Below are 24601 nucleotides of genomic sequence, written 5' to 3' on the forward strand. Positions count from 1 at the left end.
TCGGTTAACGAACAATTCGGATAACGAACAAAGTCTTGGAACGGATTATGTTCGTTAACCGATCACCCACTGTATTAGAAAAATGTGTTTTATTTACAAACTAGGAACAATTTTATCAAAGTATATTGTAATTTTAGAGAAAATCATAGAAAGAAAAAAGATTTGTTTTGAGAAACCCAAAACACCTGTAATGCAGATTAATGTGGTTTCCTCTTCATACAGGATGTTTGCACTGGATCCTGAAAAAAGAGAAAGGATTGGTGGTCTTTTATATGATCCCATTTTTAAAGCAATTTTTAATTAATTTCAAACTGACATGGCATTAATTAGATCAATCAGAATTCATTTTGCTGAATACAGATACAAATAGTCCAACAGACTGAATACAAAATTAATTTAAATACATTCCAAATAAATTAGAAAATTTTCACATTTTTAAACTGCTTTTATTTAAATAGTTTTACAAGTTTTAATTTCAAAGCTATTCTTTTGATTAAAAACAAAAAAGTTGCTCTTATTGCAGCAATCATGCAATGACAAACGACGTACATAAATGGCTGCGTCCATCACAAAGTGAACCGCAATCTGTAGAAAAATACAGTATATTATATATATATATATATGTGTATGTATATATATATAGCAATAGTTGAACCTTTTTATGAACATTACGAAACTAAAACAAAATTTTCAAAACAAAAAATACTGCACATGCAGAATACTATATTAAGGCAAACTTTTAAACGTGGACAAACCCACAATTGGTCCACAAGCAAATACAAATATATATTTATTTGAATAGTAATTTGCATATTTTAGACAACATACATAGCTACGTTTTTAAAATCAAACACGTGGGAAGAAAGACCGACATCGAAACAAGTAGTAAAATGCAAAACTTGGAACCCCACTTCGAGACTCGGCTGAGATTTGGTCGTTTGTTTTGGCAGACTACCAAATAACTGGAATTTTTGTGACGAGCAATTTAGTATGTAGTTTTGAATATAGTTGAAATTTTCAAACTGTCTTTGGAAATGAAAAAGATTAATTTTAATCAATTTGACCATTTGTTAAATATAAAAATTTTTGTAGAATACCAGTTATATGGCAGTAAAAAAAAATGGTAACAGTTTATTTAGCCAGAAGCAGGGATGGGCTCCTCTTCGTTTATGTTTTGAGCCTTGTTTTGTCGGACTTCTTCTGCATGACGTTCCTATAAAAAAACAAAATAGAATAAGTTTAATGAAAGAATCTTCACTAAAAAGAAAAACAAAAGTTAAGAAAGTCAATATATATTAAATTTAATATTGTAAAATCAAACACTGAACTTGAAATTTGACCACCACAAAAACTCATAACAATGAACTTACGCAATTTTGACTAAAATAGTTTAACATTTTGATTGTTTATTTGAAAACATGATAATAAATGAGTTCGTCATTCTGTGTTTTAAAATCATTCAAACATACAGGGTTCCTACTCAAATTTTTGTTTTGAATTCCCTGACTTTTCCTGACCAACTCTGTCCAAATTCCGACCCTCACATTTCTTACGATGTGGAATATTGACATAATAAAACAGCATTTTATTTACTAGGAACATTGAGTACATCTATCCCTCTTTTTGCACAGTTGATATGTTTCAAAGACTGCCACATTAAAAAAATACAGTACATACATCCTGTATTAAAATGCTTGATAGAATCCACAACTTCAATGTAATGAAAAAATAAGCAATTTACAAACGAAACACGAGCNCTGGTGGAAACACTAATTATGATTGTGTTATGCAAAATGCCCTCATCAATTGTTAGAGCCTTCTCAGGATAATAAGTTTCTTGAAATTTCTTTATTATAATATTCATTAGAGGCCTCACTTTGTATAAAGCATCAAAGCCTTCTCCTTTCTTTTTCTGCTTAGTATTGTCACTCAGGTGAAACATTGAAAAAATATCTCTTGGCATAATATTGAGACAGAAATTGCAACTGATTACAGGGTCTTCACTCCAATGGCTTTCCAAATTAGGCCTTTCATTGATGCACATAATGTAGTATTATTGCAAGGAATTTTTTCTTTCTGCCAAAACATCAGTTTTCCACAACTTGAATCTGGAATTGGGGCTTAGTGCATTTTTAGACCTACGAGAGGAAATTTTATGCCTAGCACACAAATTTGTTTGCTCTTTCATGTTTGAAATAAGATATTGATCAATGAGTAAAAAAATTAATAGGATCACTAGTTTGATCAATGCCAACATTCTGCTGAAGACCATGATCACCAGTACAACAGAAACAGTAATATTTAGTACCTGATGCACTTCTTTCCTTTCCATATCACCAGTAGACTGTGCTCTCACCCTAGCTCTTTTTAATGGATGTGATGATGGTATAGCAGATGTAGACGAGATGGCATTTGCACTGTTAGGCATNATGAATATATAGTGTAAATTAATATCTTATAGATTTGTATAGAGTGGTCCAAACCTCTCCAAATCAAGAGATGGTTTGTTACAAGCTTTGTATGTTGTTGTATACAAAGACTCCCATAAGTAAAGAATTAATTAATATCTTATATCTTTGGTCTATTTTTACAATTACCACCTTATACTAGAAAGGTAATAACAGTACTCAACACAAATAAAATTAATGTTTAAAAGCTACTAAAATATTGTCCGTATTAGGGTATTATTGATTACGGTCAATATAAATTTTGTTAATTTTTTAAGAATTTTGCAAAAGTGAACAGCTCAAACTTCTACAGTCTAAACATAGCTTCATTAGTTTAAGGTTGGCCCATAACAGTATGTAATTATTTTCTAAGACATTTTTGGCAAGATCAGCAGTAGCTCTGCAATTGTTGATATCACTTTGATATTTTTGAAGCCTGTTTGACAACTTTCTGGAAGTGGCCCATATATAAGAGATTTTTGCTCCTGTTTGAGCTTGTAAAGGGATCATGTATACCCCTATTTTTCTAACAAGGACCAGCAATCTCTATCATTGCATAACATTCAGCACGGGGACAACTGAGGTTTAATGGGTAAAGTTATGCCTTGTTTTTTAAAGGCACATGCTATATGTAATGTAACAACACCCAAATACAAAATAGATGGTTGTGCAAATTCTACAATTTTATTTTTTATATTGGTCTTTAACGCTGTAGGTGGAAAGAGAGATCTGCAGACAAGATTGTTAACATATTCAAACTTTGTATATGGCAGTTGCCACTGGACACAGTTCCTTGCGTATAAGCACTGGTGACAAAGCGTATGAATATGTCCTGCAGATAAGTATGGAAATGGCAGAATTTACATATTTTGCTGTTTACATATGTTGAAACAAGATAGAAGGTATGATATAGGAGAGTAGGTCAAACTTATGATAAACTATAAAGTGGAGCTGTGTAGATATTCTATGTAGCATAAGATCCAAAAAGGCAATATTTCAGTCCTTTTCTTCCTCTATAGTAAATGATATGGAGGAGTAGGTTTCAGAAAGACAGTTTACAAAAGCTAATAATTCTTTGGTGGTACCTTCCCAAGCAATTAAATCATCATCCACATATCTGATATAGAGAAGGGAATAATGTATTGTAAGCAGGGAAAAGAACACTGTTTTCAGTGCTTCGCATAATCAATTTTGCCAAAATCGCTGAAAATGGTGAACCCATAGGTCCTCCCTGCTTTTGTAAAAAATATTTGTTATTAAACTGAAAATAATTGTTCTGTAACTATAAAGCAGACTTACCATATAGTGAGTATTTGTGGAACTGTAAAGGCATTTTTTAGTAATAATGCATTAGCTAGCATTACAGCATCAAATTTTAGAACAGAGAGATAGATGCAATTTCTCTCTATTTTATAAAACTGAAAAGAGTCTGCTGATAATGTCCCCCAGTGGATCAATAATAATTTTCTTGGCTTGCAACGTTGAGGATATTACAAATTCAGATTTGGGTAGTACTTTGTTGATAAATGCAGCAAGGGCTTTCTCTGAATAATATGTCAGGTGGGTGTATTTGTTAACTAATGGACATAGTGGCCATCCAAGTTTGTGCATTTTCACCTCAAAGAAGAGTCTTTTGACAAGCTACATTTGTAGGAGGATCATAGGGGGCTACTTCCAGAAAGTTGGCAAACCAACTTCAAGAACATCAGTAACATCAACAATTGCACAGCTAATACTGATCTTGCCAAAAATGTCTTAGAAAATAATTACATACTGTTATGGGCTAACCCTTAACACTTACCCTGCAGGTCCTGCTGACCTAGTTCCTTACCCGTGGGCTGACTGATTTCAGTAATTTTACTATATTTTCTACGAGGGTATAAAAACGATTGACTGAAGCTAGGAAAAAGTGAAAACAGATTCTGATTTGTTGAACATTTATCTATATTACTCTCAATTTTGATGTGTGTGCGCAATATTTTAATGAATTTCACTGTAATTTTATTTGGGCATGTTTAACAAATAGACAAAGTGAAAAAGAATTGAAAATCACAATAATGCTTTCAATATATGTGTTATTAACTAAAAGAACATATAATACATCGCTAATCTATTTTTCATAATGAAGTACTGTTTGAAACAATAAAACAGAGAGTTACACACAGTCCTATGTCACACTCAGTACACTGATATGAAGTATCTTTTCTGGCTGGTTTCCTGTACTTTTGCTTATCACTGCAAACAATGCATCTTCTTTGGGCTTTTTTGTCCTCCTGATAATTTCAATCTCTCAGGGAAGTGTTTTTTTGACAGCTTTGCAATTTTTTTTATTTCTAATAGCATTATCATTGATACTGTTTCCTGCAGATAACACCAAAGCAGAACATATATCTATATATTCTATATATATAAAAGTGAATGTGTGTGTGTGTGTGTGTATCTGTCTGTCCTTCATGCATTATCACACCGTTTATCCGATTGNTTAATAATTAGTTTACTTATAATGATAAAACGATTCTCATTATAATTATGAAAGTTTTTGTTATGATCCATAGATGATGCTGTAACCAGGCTTGTCTTTAGGTATGGGCCTGCCAGGCTTAGGCCCAGGAGCCTCCTAACATTCGAGACCTCTAAAATATGCAAAATTGAATAGAGCAACAAGTAATAAAATTATTAGAAACAGTAAACAATCAAAAGATTATTATGTTTGATAAATTTTATTAAACATAAATATATGTTTAGCAGAGAAAGCTAATTGAAAAAAATTATGAACATTAACCCTCCATTATGAATTCCTTAAGGGAGCCTCCAAGCTTTTCTTGGCCCAGGGCCTCGCACGTACCAAAGACAGGCCTGGCTGTAACACATTAAATTTTAAAATTGCATGAATCCAGTTTGCAGTGAAAATACTTGTTTGTCCAAATTTACTGCTGTTTTGAGTTTTAAAAAAATGATTTTTTAAGATGAGTCAGTCTAGGCATTTGTGGTTGGAGGGAACAAATTCATAAACTAGTTAACTCATGACAATACGAGGTCTGTTCAAAAAATACACAGACTGTTTGAATTGTGTGGCTTCAGTTGGTTTCAGTGGAATCTGCTTGGTGTCGCTAGGTTTGTATAGATCGTCTGGTGATAAAGTCATTTTCCGATTGCAGATATCTTTATATGTTGATTAGCTATGTGGTTTTTAGTGAAGTGCGATTTTTTCGTTTGTCGGATTTCAGAATGAATGACCTGATGGAACAATGACTTTCTGTGAAAATCTGCGACTGAAACATTTGCTATGCTCAACATGGCTTACAGTGATGTTGCTATGAAGTGTACAGCATGTTTCAAGTGGCATGAACATTTTAAGGGTGGTTGACAGTCGATTGAAGATGATGACAGTTTTCTTTGATGCTAAGGGTGTTGTTCACCACGAGTACCTCTCCCAAGCTCCACAGTGAACCAGAGTTACTACATTGAAATTCTGAAATGTCTGAGGCCAGACATTTCAGAATTTCAATGTAGTAACTTTGGTTCACTGTGATTTCAAAATAGGCCAGACATTTCAGAATTTCAATGTAGTAACTCTGGTTCACTATGATTGAAAAAATAGATTTCAGGTCTGAAATCTATTGCAAAAGGCCAGAAATGTGGAGGATTGGCGATTGGTTTCTTCATTACGATAATGCTCCAGCCCATTCGGCCCTCAGAACTCGTGAGTTTTTGACCAAACACTCGATCACTGTTCTTTCCCACCTGACCTTGCTCCTTGTGACTTTTTCTTGTTCCCCAAACTCAAAAGACCCTTGAAAGGAAGATTTGAGATGATTCCTGAGATTAAGGCAAATGCAATGAAGGTGCTGAAGAACATTACAAAAGAAGCATACCAGTACTGTTTCAACAAGTGGAAACACTGTTGGGATAAATGTGTGCATTGGGAAGGAGAGTACTTTGAAGAGGATCCAGACATGTAACTTCTACATAAAGTACATTTTGTTTTATGATGTCAGTCTGCGTATTTTTTGAACAGACCTCGTATTTATTTGGTTTGTTGCATCATTTGCCAAACCTCGCTTAGTGTTAAATACAGTGGAATTAAAGTATTTACAAGGATTGCCAATTGTGAGAAGCATGAAAAAGGAAGTGCATCTTCTTATTCACCTTTCCCCCAACCAATCATTGCATTGGCCAACGAAGCAGTTTCCAAAAATGGTAATCCTAGATGACTCATTGGGATAATTCATTGAGTACAAGGGAATTAGCTGTAATTTTTTTGAGGGTAGTGTTGCAATATTAACTTTATCCGAAATAAGATTACACATTTATTTTGTAGCACACAATAACAGCATGCATATCCACGTAAAAATGGAGAATTTTTTGGGTTTATTTTGAAAGATTTAAGAATGATTCTGGATTTCCCAGTTTGATGTTTATTATAATTCACAAATATACTGTGCTTGTAATGTAAATCATTAATTTTTCTAAACAATCTTTAGAAAGTATTCAAAAGAATCAGAATTGGGATAAATTGAATAGGCCAAATAGGCAAAATAGGCAAAATAGAATTTGATTTTGATGGTGTATCCAAATCACCATCAAAATCAAAATAACAGTTACGTTCCAGAACAAAAAAAAAATCCTTTTGAATCAATTGAACCTAACAATTATTTTGAACATCTTACAGATAAATGTTCTGAATTCATGAAAATACAAGATTCACTTCATTACTTGCCCCATGAGCACTTCCCATTCCCAGTACTTCTATTTTTTTTCTTGACAGAAAAAGTGTCTTGACAATTTCAAGATAAGTATTTTACATAGAGCAAGTAGATTTAATTTTCTTGGTTAATTATGTTTTCACAAACAGTTATCCCACTTATATTCAAGAACGAGCATTTTAAGATATCTTAGAGGCATGCCCCAGCCTATGCCAGTTTGAAATCAGACGTGATAACAAGATTGTATAAATTTACACAAGAAAGAAGCCCCAAGACGACTTCCCCATCCTAAATTCGAATAAAGTCAGGTAAATGATCTTCTAGCACTTTGTATTAAATTATGCACCTTAACCCGTTGCGTACAAAGACATTTTTGATATTAATGTAATTAAACATAAAAAATACTTAAAACTGAAAAAAACCAAAAGAAATGCATTAATTTTGTTTTCCTTTGTCTCGCCTTTCTGTGAAATCTGACGCTGATGAGTCATTGTTTACACAGCTGGATGACCTTGAGAACAGCTGGAGTTGGATTTCCCGGGACATTCTCATAGAAGTCTCGGGAGGCAATGGGTTTATAGTAGTGTGAATACTAGTTGGCCATATACAGTAGTGCCTGGTATAACGTACATAATCCGTTCCAGGTGCACGTCCGTTAAGTGAAAAGTCCGTTATATGAAACGCATTTTCCCATAGAAATACATGTTAAAACATATAATTCGTTCCGCAGCATAAAATAACCAAATAACCGTACTGTACCATAACAAAAAAATGAAAATGGAGCAGTCACCAATTATGCTGGGTAGTCAGATGTTGTGAGGAGGAGGTGGAGGAACACTTTCTTCACACATTCATACAGATACAGACTTTTTACACATTGCAGCGGGTCTTTTTTTTTTGTTTTTTAATCGGATTCAGATTCAGGAGAGGCTTCTGGAGCTTGCAGGGTCAACTCCTCTTGTTCCATTCTTTGTTTTTTCCCTGCCGGTTTCTTGAAAAACATGTCCAAGATGGTCTGTTTCTCTCTCTTCTTCAACACCTGTCGGAAATGATGGGCAAGGGTGTCATTGTAGAGATCATTGATACTGTTGGCCTCAGCTCTGTTTGGATAATGAGTGTTGGTAAACTCCTTAAACTCTCAAGGAAGAAAGTTTTTGTCAACTTTCACTTCTTCTAATGATGTCTTGCATTGTTTCAATTGAAATCATCTTTCTGTGCTTTTAGAAGCCATGATTTGCACAACACTTGAATAAATGTAAATACCCTGCACTGAGGTGATGTACGTAATAAACAAGGGAGTAATCCGAATCCCAACGGGAGCTCTGTACTTCAGATATACTAATAATATATTCTAATAATACTAATATATTATAAAAATAGCAGATTGTCGTTAGCAACGGCAAAAGAGTGGAAACACCATTCGCACTTGTTCGCAGAAAGTCCATTGGTCGCCTCACATAACTGCCGAACGGAAAGTCCGTTGTCCGCAGCCAGTCCGTTGCTCGAGTCACGTAACGGCCACACAGAAAGTTCGTTATTCGCAGCGTCCGTTATTCGAGGCACCACTGTATTTTTAAATATTTTTAAAAAATTTAAATTTTTATTGCGATTTCCAAACCCCCTCCCGACTTAATTAAACTTATATATAATAAAATCTATTAATTAAAAAAATTAAAAAACTATTGGAGGTCGTTTTTGATATCAGAAAGTAGCTTTAAATAAATTATTCTTTCAATCACCATAACAGTGTATTTCTATTAATAGGACTTATCATACTGGTGTATAAGATTACAGCAACACAGTCACACAGATTAAAATTGTTTTATTTACAATTACCTGGACACATACAAATTGCATTTTGGACTTGTATGTCCCTCTTCAGCAGGTATTTAACAAACAAATTCTAAATAAATAAAATTCAAAGAATAAAATCAATTTTTTTTTACCCAAAACTAATTAATATAATTATACCAAGAGCTAGAAGCAACTTTTGTAATAATTTCATTATATGCTTACATTTTACTATATATTAATCTATCCCCTACGTCAGCTTTGCAGCTACGTGTGCAAATCCAGTCTTTTATTTCAGAAATTATACATTAAGCAAGCAAGATGCTTTACTGGGCATACTCATCAGATGTTATACAGGTCATATTGTCATGTGCAGTATTAATGAACAAAAAATTCAAAAATTTCTGTATTGTCAAGACAGAAATTTCTGAATTTTTTGTTCATTAACTAATTAAATTAATTAATATTGCACATGACAATATGACCTGTGTTCAAAACTACTACTACTACAAGTTAATAGACTTGATTCCGGGTACACCAAAGCCAGACAATAGTCGAGTGGGTGACAAACTTAAGAATTCACCAAACTATATGCTTGCTTTTTTTGTTTTTTGTAAATTATATATATCTATACATATAATCAAGACGGGTTGATAATAATAATAATCAGCGCAGAACCCAAACAGTTAGGAGTTGAAATTTGGTACACAGGGTATGTCACAAGAACACACACTAAGAAGGGATTTTTTGAAATCCCCCTGGGGAGAGGGACAGGATTAAGGTTTTGACAATGGAAGTGTTAAGAGAAAGCAATGTGAAAGATTTACAGGCGCAGATGCGGTTTTTTTGCGTTTTAATAGGGTATCACAAGAATATACACTAAGGGATTTTTCGAAATTCCACCAGCAGGGTGAGGTTGTTAACACTTCCCCCGCAGGGAAGTGTGAACAATGGAAGTGTTAAGAGAAAGCAACAGGCAAAATTTACACACACAGATGGTTTTTTCGTTTTTGTGGAAAATCAAACATTTTTTAACCCATCTAAAAATTCTCTAATTAGTCTGGAAACAGGGATACCTAATTCTTGAATTCTTTGAAAACAGATAAGATTGACTATAATGTAATAATCTTAATCTTCGCTATCATTACTTTTTGCCCAAGCAACGCAGGGCCTATCTGCTAGTGTTTTAACAAAATAAATAATAGATTCTGCCTCAATAATAAAAAAAATTAATGTATAGGTTTAACATAAACTGAATTAATCTGTATGAATGTGTAAAGAAAGTGTTCATCCACCTCCTCCTCACAACATCTGACTACCCGGCATAATTGGTGACTGCTCCATTTTCATTTTTTTTGTTATGGTACAGTACGGTTATTTGGTTATTTTATGCTGCGGAACAAATTATATGTTTTAACATGTATTTCTATGGGAAAATGCGTTTCGTATAACAGACGTTTCACTTAACAGACGTGCACCTGGAATGGATTAAGTACGTTGTATGAGGCACCACTGTATATAAAAATGGGGAATATCGCACTTCTGACAATCTCTGCGAGTATGTGGGCTAAATTTGGAGAATCCATGCTTCTCACATGTACAACTGTATGTGGCCAGCTCACGCGTCGGAAAACCTGATTTATTCGTGTATGCACCAGACGGAAAAACAAAAAATATCGTGTATCTGCAAGCACTCCAATAAATAAATAGAATTGAAACGACACTTTGAAATGTTTTCCTGATGAAAATGAATAATAATAATAAGTTTCAATAAAAATGATAAAATGTAAATTGAATTTTATCATAACAAGTTTGCTTGAATTTCGTTTCTTCTGAGATTGCAGCAATATGTGACGGTAAACTAGTTTTGTATAAATTTAAGAGTTATTAACTTTTTAGTTATGATCAGTATTACCTTTTCAAAACTGCTGACCCTGACATTTTAAAATTAGGATGTTATACTTAGAAATAAAAAATTTAGGTTTTTTTCATTGAGTAGAAAATAATTTTTTTTTTTTAAATTAGAAGGTAAACATTTACATAATACATTATTAATTAAAGCAGTGGTTCTCAACCGGGGGTACGAGCATAAATCGAAGGGGTACATCTAACTTTCATTATAAAATGGCGTATGTTAATCAATTTGCTGTAAATTATTAACACAAGAAACAAGAAACAACAAAAATTTGCTTTAAAATATCCCAGTGTAAACACCGATTCGCTTTTTAACAGTCCAAACAACTTGTTTATCCACTTGATTTGCCTGTCTGTGCCGTTAGTGCTGAATAAACCTGTATTCTAGTAAAATTACGGTTTAACCGAGCATTAATTATTGCTCGATAAGATTGGGACTTTTCGTGTTTTTACTGGACTACTAGTAGGCCTATTAGGAATAACGAGGCCTGGATCGTATCCCCACCATGCAATACTTGTCACTGCATGCGCGCATTACTTGATATTTAGCAAATTTATACGTTACGTTTGTTACAAAAATTGAAAGATTCGTGTATTGTTCTGCATGTTATAAATTTGCAGCCATTNTGCAATACTTGTCACTGCATGCGCGCATTACTTGATATTTAGCAAATTTATACGTTACGTTTGTTACAAAAATTGAAAGATTCGTGTATTGTTCTGCATGTTATAAATTTGCAGCCATTACTTTCAAGGTCAGTACACAATTATAATCTCTAACAACGTGGGAACCAAATTTTGAAAAAATTTCTGAAGATTTATCGCAACATTAAATTTTGTTAGAAATTATTGTAGAATAAAATAAATTTTCTTTATTGTTAATTATAATTATTTATTTTTAGGAAATGTAATTTATGCATGTATTGAAATGACTTCTGTGATTTTATATAATATACTTATCAATAAATGTATGTATCTGATTAAATTTATTATTATTTATGTAAAATAAGTAATTCACTTTTAGTTATAGTTAGTTAGTTTTTTTATGGTGCTCAGTTATAAGGGCTGTATACATCTAACGCAGTAATTATAAAATTTGCATACAAAAATATAAGGGGTACTTGAGAAACAACTAATGGGCTAATGTGGTACATCAACAAAAAAGGTTGAGAACCACTGAATTAAAGTAATACAATAGTCACATGTTGCATATCCAAAAATAATAGTCCGATGTCAATATTAATTGCAAAAATAATACATAAAAGTAATAATTATAAATAATAACACATACCAACATTAATAATATTAAGTTAAAATATATAAATATATCTTTTGTATCAGATTCAGTGTAAGGCATATGTAATGTAATTTTACAGCCGAGAACTGAACAAGGCAACAGTTTTAAACAAGTTAGGGACTTGTATTGGAACAAATGTAATATTTGCCAGAGATATTTGCAAGTTAGAATTTTAAAAGTACATTTTCTGTCACTCTTAGCCTAGGGATAAGATGGAGATAACTTTAGGTGGGGGGTGTGAAGTTAGTCTTTGTTAAAATAAAATACTTGCAAATATTTTTATAAATTTATTTTGTTTTATCATAATTTCACAATTTCTACAAAAAACCAGACAAATTAATAATTAATCCGGACCATGAATTTAAAAACTGGCCTGTTGGAAACACTAATTATGATTGTGTTATGCAAAATGCCCTCATCAATTGTTAGAGCCTTCTCAGGATAATAAGTTTCTTGAAATTTCTTTATTATAATATTCATTAGAGGCCTCACTTTGTATAAAGCATCAAAGCCTTCTCCTTTCTTTTTCTGCTTAGTATTGTCACTCAGGTGAAACATTGAAAAAATATCTCTTGGCATAATATTGAGACAGAAATTGCAACTGATTACAGGGTCTTCACTCCAATGGCTTTCCAAATTAGGCCTTTCATTGATGCACATAATGTAGTATTATTGCAAGGAATTTTTTCTTTCTGCCAAAACATCAGTTTTCCACAACTTGAATCTGGAATTGGGGCTTAGTGCATTTTTAGACCTACGAGAGGAAATTTTATGCCTAGCACACAAATTTGTTTGCTCTTTCATGTTTGAAATAAGATATTGATCAATGAGTAAAAAAATTAATAGGATCACTAGTTTGATCAATGCCAACATTCTGCTGAAGACCATGATCACCAGTACAACAGAAACAGTAATATTTAGTACCTGATGCACTTCTTTCCTTTCCATATCACCAGTAGACTGTGCTCTCACCCTAGCTTTTAATGGATGTGATGATGGTATAGCAGATGTAGACGAGATGGCATTTGCACTGTTAGGCATATATGAATCTGACTCTTGCTGTAATATTATAAAAATATAATATTACATTCTTTATAAACTAACTATATAGCTACACTAAATAAATGGTTAAAATTTTAGGCTTCATTAGCTAATAATTGTTTGAGCCTGGATGCAAAAGGAGGAGGGTTGGGCTTTGGGTTAGCAACCTGTCCCTGTAAAAATTATGAGTGCTATGGAAACAGCAAGAATAAGCAGAAATTTTGATTGAATGAGTGGAACTTCGGCTCCAAGTAATATGGCAGCATCGGAGGAAACTGACAACGATGTCTGATGTCAGAAACAATCTTTTCCACCAGAAATAATATGAAAATTGGAATGTGCATACTCTATCAGAATGAAAGACTTCACTCAGCTATTATGGACATTTCATGAAAACCAGTTGGACATTCTTGGTGTCAGTGAGGTTAGATGGACGACAAATCAGTAGTGATAGCAAGACCATTCTGTACATGGGCCATCAAGAGCAGCACGAACTTGTAGGTGGTCTTATTCTGAGTAAATGAGCAACAAAAGAACTACTTGGATGGAGGCCCTTCAGTGACCGGATTATTACAGCTCACTTTACCCATGGATACGCTAAAGCAACTGTGGTGCAGTTCATGTGCCAACCAACAATGCAGGGGACACAACAAAAGATAAAATTTATGAGCAGCTCCCAATGATGGTATCCCAAATCATGACCTAAAGGTCCTGATCAGGAACTTCAATGCCCAATTGGGTGGTGATTGTCGAGGACTTGAGAATGTGAGTGACAATGGAGAAAGGCTGGCATTGTTTTGTGAACACAACAGTGTGTGTGTGTGTAGGGAACACCTACTTCCAGCATTGGCTTATCCATAAGAAGACCTGGCAGTCACCAGACAGGCACACTTTAATTGGGTAATATTTTTATTGTATCAATAAAAAGTGACTTTGTAATCAAAGGCAGTCCATGCTAAAAAGACCATTTGAGAGAGAAAAAGTTAAATGATCCAATCATTGCCAAAGCATTTACTCGGGAGTTGCACAATTACTTCATCCTTCTTGGAGAGATGACGGATATAGAAGATCTCTGGGGGAACCTCATAGACATTACCATGTAGTGCACCCAAAACATTATTGGAAGACATCAAGGAAGACAAAAGGATCAATGGATCCAAGATCATTCGTGGAAGTTGATTGATAGGAGGAAAGATGCAAAACTTAAAAAGGAACCACACCAAAACAATGGCTTAGTTTATCCATCTCAGCCAAAGGTACACAGAGTTGGATAGACATGTAAAGAAAAGCTGTCAGAAAGACAGGGAGGAATGGTTAGAATGAAAGGGTGCTGAAGCACAAGAGGCTTCCAACCAGAATGATTCCAAGACCCTGTACCGCATAGCTAATGAACTGACTGGGATGAGGAGTAACTCTAGCATTCCAATAAAAGACAAAAATGGGAAGCTTCTGATTGCTCAAGATGAGTAGAACAAGAGGAGGATGGAACATTTTCAGGAAACATTTTATCAAGCAGAACTGACCATCATATATGATTTCAATATTGGGGATACACAGGATGAGCTTCAGGTGGACACTTGATATTACCCTTGAAGAAATAGAGCTTACAATTAAGAGCCTAAAGAATAGCAGAGCTGCCAGTTTAGACAAAATTATGACTGAGATTTTGAAGCATGGAGGGCAGCCCATGTTGGAAAATCTAACATTGTTTAACAGGTGCTGGCAATGTAGGGAAGTCCTAGAGGATTGGAGAAGGAATGCTATAGTCAGAATTCCTGAGAGAGGAGATATCTCTGAGTGTACCAACTGGCGATATGTCATCCTCCTTTGACGCCTGCAGATTGTCCTCGATCAGTGCTTGTGGGAGGAGCAAGCCAGGTTTTGCTGTGGAAGATTGTGCAGTGAGCAATTTTCTCCCTTCGAAATATCATCAAACAATGTGTTAAGTATCAACACCCATTGGCCATCAATTTCATTGATTTCAAGAAGGCCTTTGACAGTGTTCACTGCAAGTCCCTCTGGAGGATCCTGCGATTATATGGAGTGCCAACAAACTGTCACCATTTTCAAAGCATTATACCTGCATTTGAGTTGTTGCGTCAAGACTGAAGGTGGTCATACGGACTTCTTTGAAATTACGACAGAAGCCAGGCAGGGTTGTGGCCTGTCCCCTTTCCTCTTCCTCATCGCTCTTGATTATGTCATTGGTGGGAAGAAGAATAAGGTGCACACATTGGGGCCAGCATCCACTGGTTTGGCCAGTACCGTCTTGGAGATTTGGTTTTGCTGGCAATATCACTATTAGAGGAAAGCAACACAATGCTACAGCATGCCACGGTCGCATTGGGTCAGAAGGCACACAAAATTGGCCTCAGAATAAATGCCACAAAGTCAAGAATTATGCATGTATGTAACACTGCCAAATGATGGGAGTAATTGTCAGAGCACAACAAATGGAGGAGGAGGAGAGATTTACCTACTTGCGTAGTGTTATTTCCTGAAATGGCAACTCGGAAATGGACGTGAAGTGTTACATCGGAAAAGTGGCAACAGACAGTCTTCTGGCAGATGAACAAGATCTGGTCGTTACCATCCATCTCATTGAAAATCAAATTCCACCCGTTCACCTCCATCATGATTCTGATAGCTGTTTATGCTAGCAAATCCTGGAAGACATCGGGAAACATCAATAGAATGCTCAATATCTTCCAACAGAGATGTCTATGACAAATCCTAAAGATCCGATATTTAATCATATCACCAATGAAGAGGTTCTCCAAAGGAGTGCAATGTGTAAACTTCATAACATTGTCACTCGTAGAAGAGTCTGACTGGTCAGCCACATTTTTTGTATGGAGAACAATAGGACCCCTAAGACAGCCATAAAATGAGTTCCCCTGTCCCAAACAACCACGAGGATGTCCCAGGAATACTTGGCGTACAACTTTTCAAGATTTGAAGATGCTCAATATGACTTGGGAGGAAGCTGAAGCCCTTGTCCATGATCGGAATCGATGGAAGATAATTGCTGCCCAGTATACTACCTAGCATTGAAGATACTATAATATAGCTACAAAATAAAAATTATATGGATTACCTGTACTTTCTTCATTACCAGATAGTGATAGCAATTATGTTTTAGACCTCTCATTGAAGAAATCACTATCGTCATCACTACATTTGTCTAACTCTTCATTAATAAATTGAAACAAATGCTCTTCATTACATGTATAAGCCATATTTAATACTTTACTTAAAATATACAAAATAAAAAAGTGGAAATAAGCTTGCAGGCTATAACTGAACTCCAAATCAAACAATGCAAGTGATCTTAATGAAGAACTTATTGTTTGAATTTCTGAGACAATAATGCCCTCTGATGGTTAAAAAACAAATTCATTTACATTTTGCTGCAAACATAATCTTACGTTTTAAAACTATAAATAACATGATATATCAAGGAACATAATATTACGTTCATTGTTTTTTTACAAAATAATTTGCAAAACATATTATTACTTTTCTAGCAGGATAAGTGTTAAACTAATATAGCCATGTTTAGACTGTAGAATTCTTTACTTGTGGGAGTCTTTGTATACAACAACATACAAAGTTTGTAACAAATCATCTCTTGATTTGGAGAGGTTTGGACCACTCTATACAAATCTATAAGATATTAATTTACACTATATATTCATAATTATATTTTAATTTTCTTTCTATATTTGGTGATGTTACGTGTATGCCTTTTTGTTTATCATCTGATATTATAACATTGTATGGACAATCGATATGACATGTGTTCCATATGTTTTTATGATTTTTAATTTACACACTTCTGAAATGTATTTTATATGTATTTAAAAATGTTGATGTGTTGTAATCTTAGAAAAATGGTTAATATGTCATAGCTTTTAATCTTTCTATTAGAACATTATGTATTCAAAATCTGCTGTTCATTGCCTGAAGGAGAGAATTTTGTATTTGTCAAAACTGCTTGTTACTCTTAATTTTATATTAAAAACCTATTTAATGCCGACAGTAAGAATTTTTTAAAATAATATAATATCTAAGATTGGTGTACTATAGAGGTAAACTCATATATATGTATGTTTATAATATATTAAGACTGCCACATTAAACAAATACAGTACACATATCCTGTAGAAAAATGTTTGATAGAATCCACAACTTCAATGTAATGAAAAAATAAGCAATTTACAAACGAAACACGAGCTTTTTATTTTATTATCATTTATTATTATTTGTATGTAAATCTAGTAAATACAAAGTAGCATAAAATCAACAAACAGTATTCTTTGATATACAAATAGTCTTATACTATGCTTAAAATGAACTCTTGACTTAGAAACATGTAATTTTAAAACCAATCTTTCAGCAAAAAGAGTAACTTTTTTTAAACAGCAACATAATTTTAACAACAAATTAAATTTAAAAATTTTCAAATAAAGCATTTTTTTCTCTCGTAAAAAAATCAATCATGTAAAAAAGTTTTCTTTTGTCAACCACATTATTTCAAAATCACATAAAAATAGATTGTATATAAAGAGGGATAGGTGTAAGTTTATACTATAGCTACTCTAACAAATGCATCTAATTTATTGTAAAATATTTTTATTTTTTTTACAAAATGGACAATCAAAATACAGAAAACTTCTTAGTATTAATTCTTTTTGTTCAAAATACAGATAATAAGAAAAAAAAATTAATTACAATCCACAAAACACAAGAAGTATTATATTAATGTAGTTTTAGCTTTTTCTCCTCAAGTGTATTTATTTTCATTTCAATCACTTTTTCTTCCTTTTCATGATCTTTTCTTAACATTTTCTTGTGTTGTTTTAAATCCTTAAGTTGTTGTGTAAGTTTTCTTTTTTCTTCAGCCCTCAATGCCTGCTGCTGCTTCTGAATATCTTTTTTCTATTACAGAGATGCAATATATCGCCGTCTAGATCCTCTGACTGTTAACATTTTCTGGTCTATATTTATTTGATCAATACCACCTGCAAAATGGATCCCATCATAAACTAAGCATTGAGCAACTAAACTTTCTTCCTTAAGATTTTCACTCAAAAGTGATTTGTTAACTGAGAAACCACTCTCAACACTTGCATTCCCATGTGAGAAAGAAAGAGAAATTTTGATAATAGACCATAGATTTTGCAATTGCCTATCATCCTTCATAACTTCACAATAAAATGTGTCCAGACCATCATCATCACTTCTTTCAGATATGAAGTCCTCAAACTTTGTACAATAGGGTTTTATGGGCACTTTACTGCAGAGCATATCATACTGTTCTTTTGCTTTGACAGCAAATTTCTCATCAATCCTGTTTGTATCATGTAGAATCTCCATTAAAACATTGAAATACAATTTTCCAACATTTGATTGCATTTTAATAATTTTTGGTCTAAGCTGATCAAAGTCTTCACACATTTGTACATGACACACAAGATTATTGAGAAGGGACCTGTCATTACTTTCAGCACATTTCAACAATCTCTTAAAAAACACAGATTATCTTTGTCGCTTAGTTTCAATTCTTTTAAAACCCTTTTTGCTCCAAAACCAATATCCAAATTCTCCAAATGCACTACGTTTTCATTAGCATTTAACCTATTTTAGAAACTGCTTGTCTGTGATCCTGTCATTTTTCACAAACTTTCTCATCAGGTTCATTAATAATTGAACAACTGCTTTATAAAAGATAGGGTGCAAGAAGTTTGTTGCTCTGAAATCAGGCAAGAAAGCTCTCACTTTGTTTACATTAATCAAAAAAAATAAAAGTTTAATAAAGGGATCATTGAGTGCCTGTCTCAAGAATGTAGCCACCTTACTGTCTTTCAACTTTGTACTGTTGTTTATGTATGTCTTCACAGATTCACATATATTCCAACAACTTCTGCTGCACATTCTAAACACACTCCATTCTCCAACCACCTTGTTGAACCAAACTTTTTGGAAAATAGTTTGCTTCCAATTATAGCAATGTGCAGCACACCAAGTGGGCAAGTCTTTTAGCAAACTCCATAACAGTGGTAACAAATTCCAATCTACTACTTTAAAACCAGCTTATATAGCACCATGGACTACATGTAAACCACATGTTCCCATTCTCACAAATAATTTATCAACATTCCGTGTCTCCATGTGATCTTTAATTTATTCAGAAAACTTATGTTTACATTTGGACACAACATAAACATATGAAAAACCATTACCAAATCAAAAAGAAAGCCTGAAAGACCAAAAACCCTTCAGACATGCATCGACAAACCAAATGTAAACATAAGTTTTCTGAATAAATTAAAGATCACATGGAGACACGGAATGTTGATAAATTATTTGTGAGAATGGGAACATGTGGTTTACATGTAGTCCATGGTGCTATATAAGCTTCATGAATGTCTGAAAGGCTAATGGCCTTTCAGACATTCATGAAGACATTCAGAAACGCAGAGAGAAAATCATCTGCTGTACTATGATCCATAAAGATTATTTAAATATCTGGTCATAACCTTATCTTTACTCTTGTCTCAGTATTTTATCACAAGATCCATTTGAGTTCTTTGAGCAACTTTGTTTAGTGATTTGTCAAAGGAGATATTACTATTATCACAACTTGTAACAGCATCAATCAATTTTTCTCTAAAATAATGGACTAGGCCATAATTTATTATATAGGAAGCTTTCTCTGGACTCAATTGAAATTGTGTGGCTATAGCACTGTCAGTGACACATTTCTTTGAAAATGTTTTTAATATCAGGGCATGAATTGAGTGACATCTTTTTCTTTACAATTATCAATGCCAAAGTTATCTCTGCTTTTATTACATCATCTTTTATCACAAAAGGTGTCAATGTGCTGCTAAGAAATGTTGATTTAGTGAGAGACTGTTCATTAGTGATCTTAGATCTATCTTCCACAACAGAAGCCAATTCACACACATTTTGTTGACTGTTAGAAGAGTTTGAATTTGTTGGGGTTAAGAACCTTATCAGTGAAGTTTGTTCCGACTTCAATCTTTTTATTTCAACATGACTAAAACTATTTGCATGTGATACTAATGCATGCTTTCCCATATTACTTAATGAGAAAATTTTACAACAAATGCAGCAAAATACTTTTAGGTTAAACTTTACCTATGTGCACCGTCATGGCTGCACAGTGGAGACCCATGTTCTACCCTAATCTAACCTACTCTAATAAGTTACCAATAATTTGGTAATGTAAAGTAGTGTTGCCAACTCAAAATTCAAATTTACAGCTAGACATTTTAATAAAAATAACCAAATCATATTGTTTCCATTACTATTGTTTGATTCTTTTAGCTAAATCATTCATAAATCTACTAAATCTAGCATGAATTGGCATTAATTTTGCATTAAATTTTGTCTTTGCATAAAATTTTCCTAAGAATGCAGACAAAATTTATTCATTTTAACCCTTAATTACAATTCTTATAATTATTGCAAATCATATCACAAACCATCTCTCTCACTTTTATAGCAAATTTTAATTAAACAAACTAATGTTTTCAGCCATCTTAAATAGCCTTCCTCAGGTTTAACATAATTTCAAAAATCAATTAGAATATAAGATTTGAAACTTCGAGTTTTGTTTGTGTGAGATATAACTACTCTTTCCTTTGGGAAAATAAAGGGGATAAAGTTAATTCTCCCAACATCAGGAAAGTCGAGGAGCTAATAAGTATGTGGGAAACATGGTACAGATGGACGAAGACACCCCTTTACCATTTAACCCGTTTATTGTACAAATATGCTTAAAATATAGTTTTTTTATTTTAGTGAGTTCCAGGACAATTCCGGAACCTCACACTTGTATTCCTACGATGTCCTTAGTATTATGAAAATTGAGATTCTTAAAACTTATAAAATTTAAATAAAATAAATACAGAAATATGTTTGTTAAGTTATGGCAATGCAACACTTGGGTGATCTGCCTAGGGGGATGCCTTCCAGGAGGTCTTTTTAATGGAAACTGGCCCCTATTTAGGCATTACTGACATGGAGAAAACCCAGAAAACTCCACATGGCCAGCTCATCTGAGCGAGATGCAAACCCACAACCGAACTCCCAGTGTTCAGGGTAAGAAGACCACTTGGCCACTGGTGGCCAAATACAGAAATAAACATCAAATGAAACTACTGTACAATTATACATAAATAAAATATAGAAGTTCAGTGCATAGAATCATAACTACAACTCTCTTTCTTTTGCAACATAACTATAAAAATTGTTTTCTTGTTGTTTCACACAAAACATAGTAAAAAATTAAAATAAATTTAATTAATTTAATTTTTAAAATTTACCAGCTTTTTAAATTTTAATTATAAGCAAGTTAACATTGGTTAAACTATCGGATTACCTACCATATTTTCCGGCATATAAGATGACTCCCGACTTTTACAGTTAAAATATAGTTTGGGATATACTCGTCTTATAAGACTACCCCTCTTCCAATGCACACCAAATAAAAATTTTAAAAAATCATATTTGATTTCAATATGGTAATTTTAATTCAAATGCTTATGACATGCAGGTACTTAGCAGGTAAACTGTCACTTATTTGCCGACTGTAATTCTTTCAGGTAACTGACGTTTCGGAAAACTGACTTTCGGATAAACGACTCTCTACTGTACTTTACTATCAAGATCTGAAGGCAATTTTTGTCTTTTGTCTCAGTACCATATTATGCCCTGCCATGAATCTAGTACACCAGGATACAGTGGTCTTAAATCTGTTGCTTTGATCTGGGTTAGATTTGGCCCACTGAAGTGTAAACAAATGTGTGTCACTACATAACCGTTTTGGCAATGCTCATTTACCATGTCTGCTACATGTTTTTCAAGTTCTGGCCAATGTGGGGTGCCTATTCTTAATGCACACTTACCCCTTGGCATACTCTTTAATGCTTTTTCATTTGCTTTCCAGTCCCGAACCATCTTTTCTGTTACTCCATATTGTCTTGCAGCAGCGCAGTTATTATGTTCTATGGCAAAGTTTACAACTTTAAGTTTCAAACTGGATTCATATTTCTTTCTTCTTGCTGGTGGAACCATGATGGGGTTTTGACTGTTGGACATTTTTATAATGGCCAACCCTTGTATCCTATTACCGTGCCTCCTCCTCTGCCTCCCAGATCTCACACATGTACGCCTGCACTGCTTCACTGCAGGAGCGAGATCTGAGAGTCAGAGAAAGAGATATGGTAATAGGATACATACAAAGGTGGGCCAAACGGGTGAAAGATGTGTGTTTTTCTTAGCACAGCGCCACTCTATCTCTATCCATACCCCAAGTGTCCCGACCGACTGCAGCACCTGCCCTATAAGACGACACCTGGCGTATAAGACAACCCCGATTTTTTGAGATTTTCCTGGGTTAAAAAGTCGCCTTATACGCCAGAAAATATAGTAATTGATTTTTAAAACTATAACTACAGTATATCTATTACAGGTATGATCAATGTTTCCAGTTTTTAAGCCTTAAATTTGCCAAAATCACTAATATCTGTTATCCAATGTAATTTCTGTTAAACTAATTATTAAACTATGTATCAAAGTTGCAGAAATTAACGGAAGAGAAAGCGAAAAATATGCTTGCAGTACAGTACTTTCAAGAAAAATCATAATGAAAATGTAAAAAGCTTGTGCCAACCACAAGTCAGCGCCAACATTTTACTGTAACTATAATTTTTTATGTTGTGTAGTAATGTTTTAAATGTAAAAAACAATTAAATTACAGATTTTTACTGATCTATTTAGCTATTTTGAAGTGAACATTCTAATAAATTATGATTTCAACTTTAAAATTTTATTTGCAAACTTTTAAATTATCTTTTATTCTAATTAACAATTTCATCTTTTTATAATTGCTGAATTATTAAAATTAAAACTTAAACACTATTACATAAAAGTAGNCAGAAAGTTTATTAATAAGCTGGGATGAAACATTGTTTTGTTATGCAATCAAAATTATTAAAATGATAAATAATACAAAAAAGTAATTTAAATGGTACTTTATAAATTTTTGAGGAAATTTTGGGTCCTAAAAATATTCTACACCACTTCTCTTTTATATTGTCCCATATTACTTCTTGCTGCCAGTAGACTGCTACACTTAGTCAAGCATATTGCAGCAAAAAATCAACAAGGCAGCCAAGGAGGTGAATTCCTTGACTTTTTGGCAATTTCTTCACTTTCCATGATTTTCTGAACACTAATGAAAATCCATGCTTTTTCCTTACTTTCAGGTGCATGGAACCCTGTATCTAAATTTATCAATCTATTCTACTAAACTTGACATGAAATACAGTGGGTGATCGGTTAACGAACAAATCAGATAACGAACACTTTTGCGAAAGATTTTTACGATCGGACAATGAACACATGTTCGGATAACGAACACTTGACTGAACAAACACAAAAAGAAGAGAAATAAAATAACGAATACCGATTGGTCTTCCTTTGTCTTCAGGCAACAATTCAAAACTTTTCAGAGCGCGGGAGACGTCGACATCGACGTTCTACCCAGTATATACCAATAGGATAGTATTCTCCCGAACTTTGAAATTCTCCCTTGTAATTCCAGCTTTTTATATTTCTGACAGAAACAATTCTTTTACATTTTCTTATGAAAATGCAGATTTATGCCGATATCTGCTATTAAAGATCTTTTAAAGAAGTGGGAGGACGTTGTTCTGACAGAACAACGGTCTTAAAATGGCATCCAAACCAGGTTGAGGTTAATAGGTCTAGGGTTCTCTACAATTACAATGCTATTAATTACTTCTGAAAAATCATAAAGAAGACAGAAAAGCAATCAACATTGGACAGATTCTTTAATTAATTAACCCCCACAAACGGAAAAAACATGACTAATAAAAATGCAAGACCGTGTATATACGAGGCGTGTTTTTAAAGTAAGTACCGTTTTGAAATATAAAAAAAAACAAGCAAACATTTTATACAAAATTTTTATTTATGTGAAAACCCATATTTTACACTACTTTTCTACATAATTCCCATTAATATTGAGACACTTATCGTATCGTGGGACCAGCCTTTGTATTCCATCCTCAAAGAATGTTGCCGCCTGATGAGACAACCACTGCAGAACGGTCGTTTTGACTTCGTCGTGATTGTTATGGCGCTGCCCTGCCAGATGCTTCTTCAAATGCAGAAACAAATGATAGTCACTCGGCGCTAGGTCGGGACTGTATGGAGGGTGGTCTAATTGTTCCCAGCCAAATGATGTGATTAGGTCTTGAGTTTGATTTGCCGTATGTGGACGAGCATTATCGTGGAGCAAAACGACACCCTTGCTCAGTAAGCCCCGCCTTTTGTTTTGTATTGCA

At 33.7% G+C, this 24601-nt stretch overlaps 1 protein-coding gene across 11 annotated transcripts in view; it reads right to left on the minus strand.

Annotated features, from left to right (window-relative positions):
- Positions 1-424: 424 nt before the first annotated feature.
- The window catches only part of LOC111626580 (stathmin-like), a 56154-nt gene continuing 31977 nt past the window's right edge, over positions 425-24601 (minus strand). For 7 of the 11 annotated variants that reach the window (XM_023370009.1, XM_023370001.1, XM_023370012.1 and 4 more), the window contains one exon: positions 425-1213. In XM_023370009.1, the coding sequence (XP_023225777.1) occupies positions 1136-1213 (78 nt within the window). In that variant the 3' untranslated portion in view covers positions 425-1135. The remainder of the gene's footprint in view (positions 1214-24601) is intronic. The other 4 variants (XM_023370011.1, XM_023370008.1, XM_023370010.1 and 1 more) reach the window with 2 other exon arrangements.

This window comes from Centruroides sculpturatus, unplaced genomic scaffold (genome assembly GCF_000671375.1).
Source record: "Centruroides sculpturatus isolate CEXI.00-Female unplaced genomic scaffold, Cexi_2.0 scaffold304, whole genome shotgun sequence".
Classification (NCBI taxonomy): Eukaryota; Metazoa; Arthropoda; class Arachnida; order Scorpiones; family Buthidae; genus Centruroides; species Centruroides sculpturatus.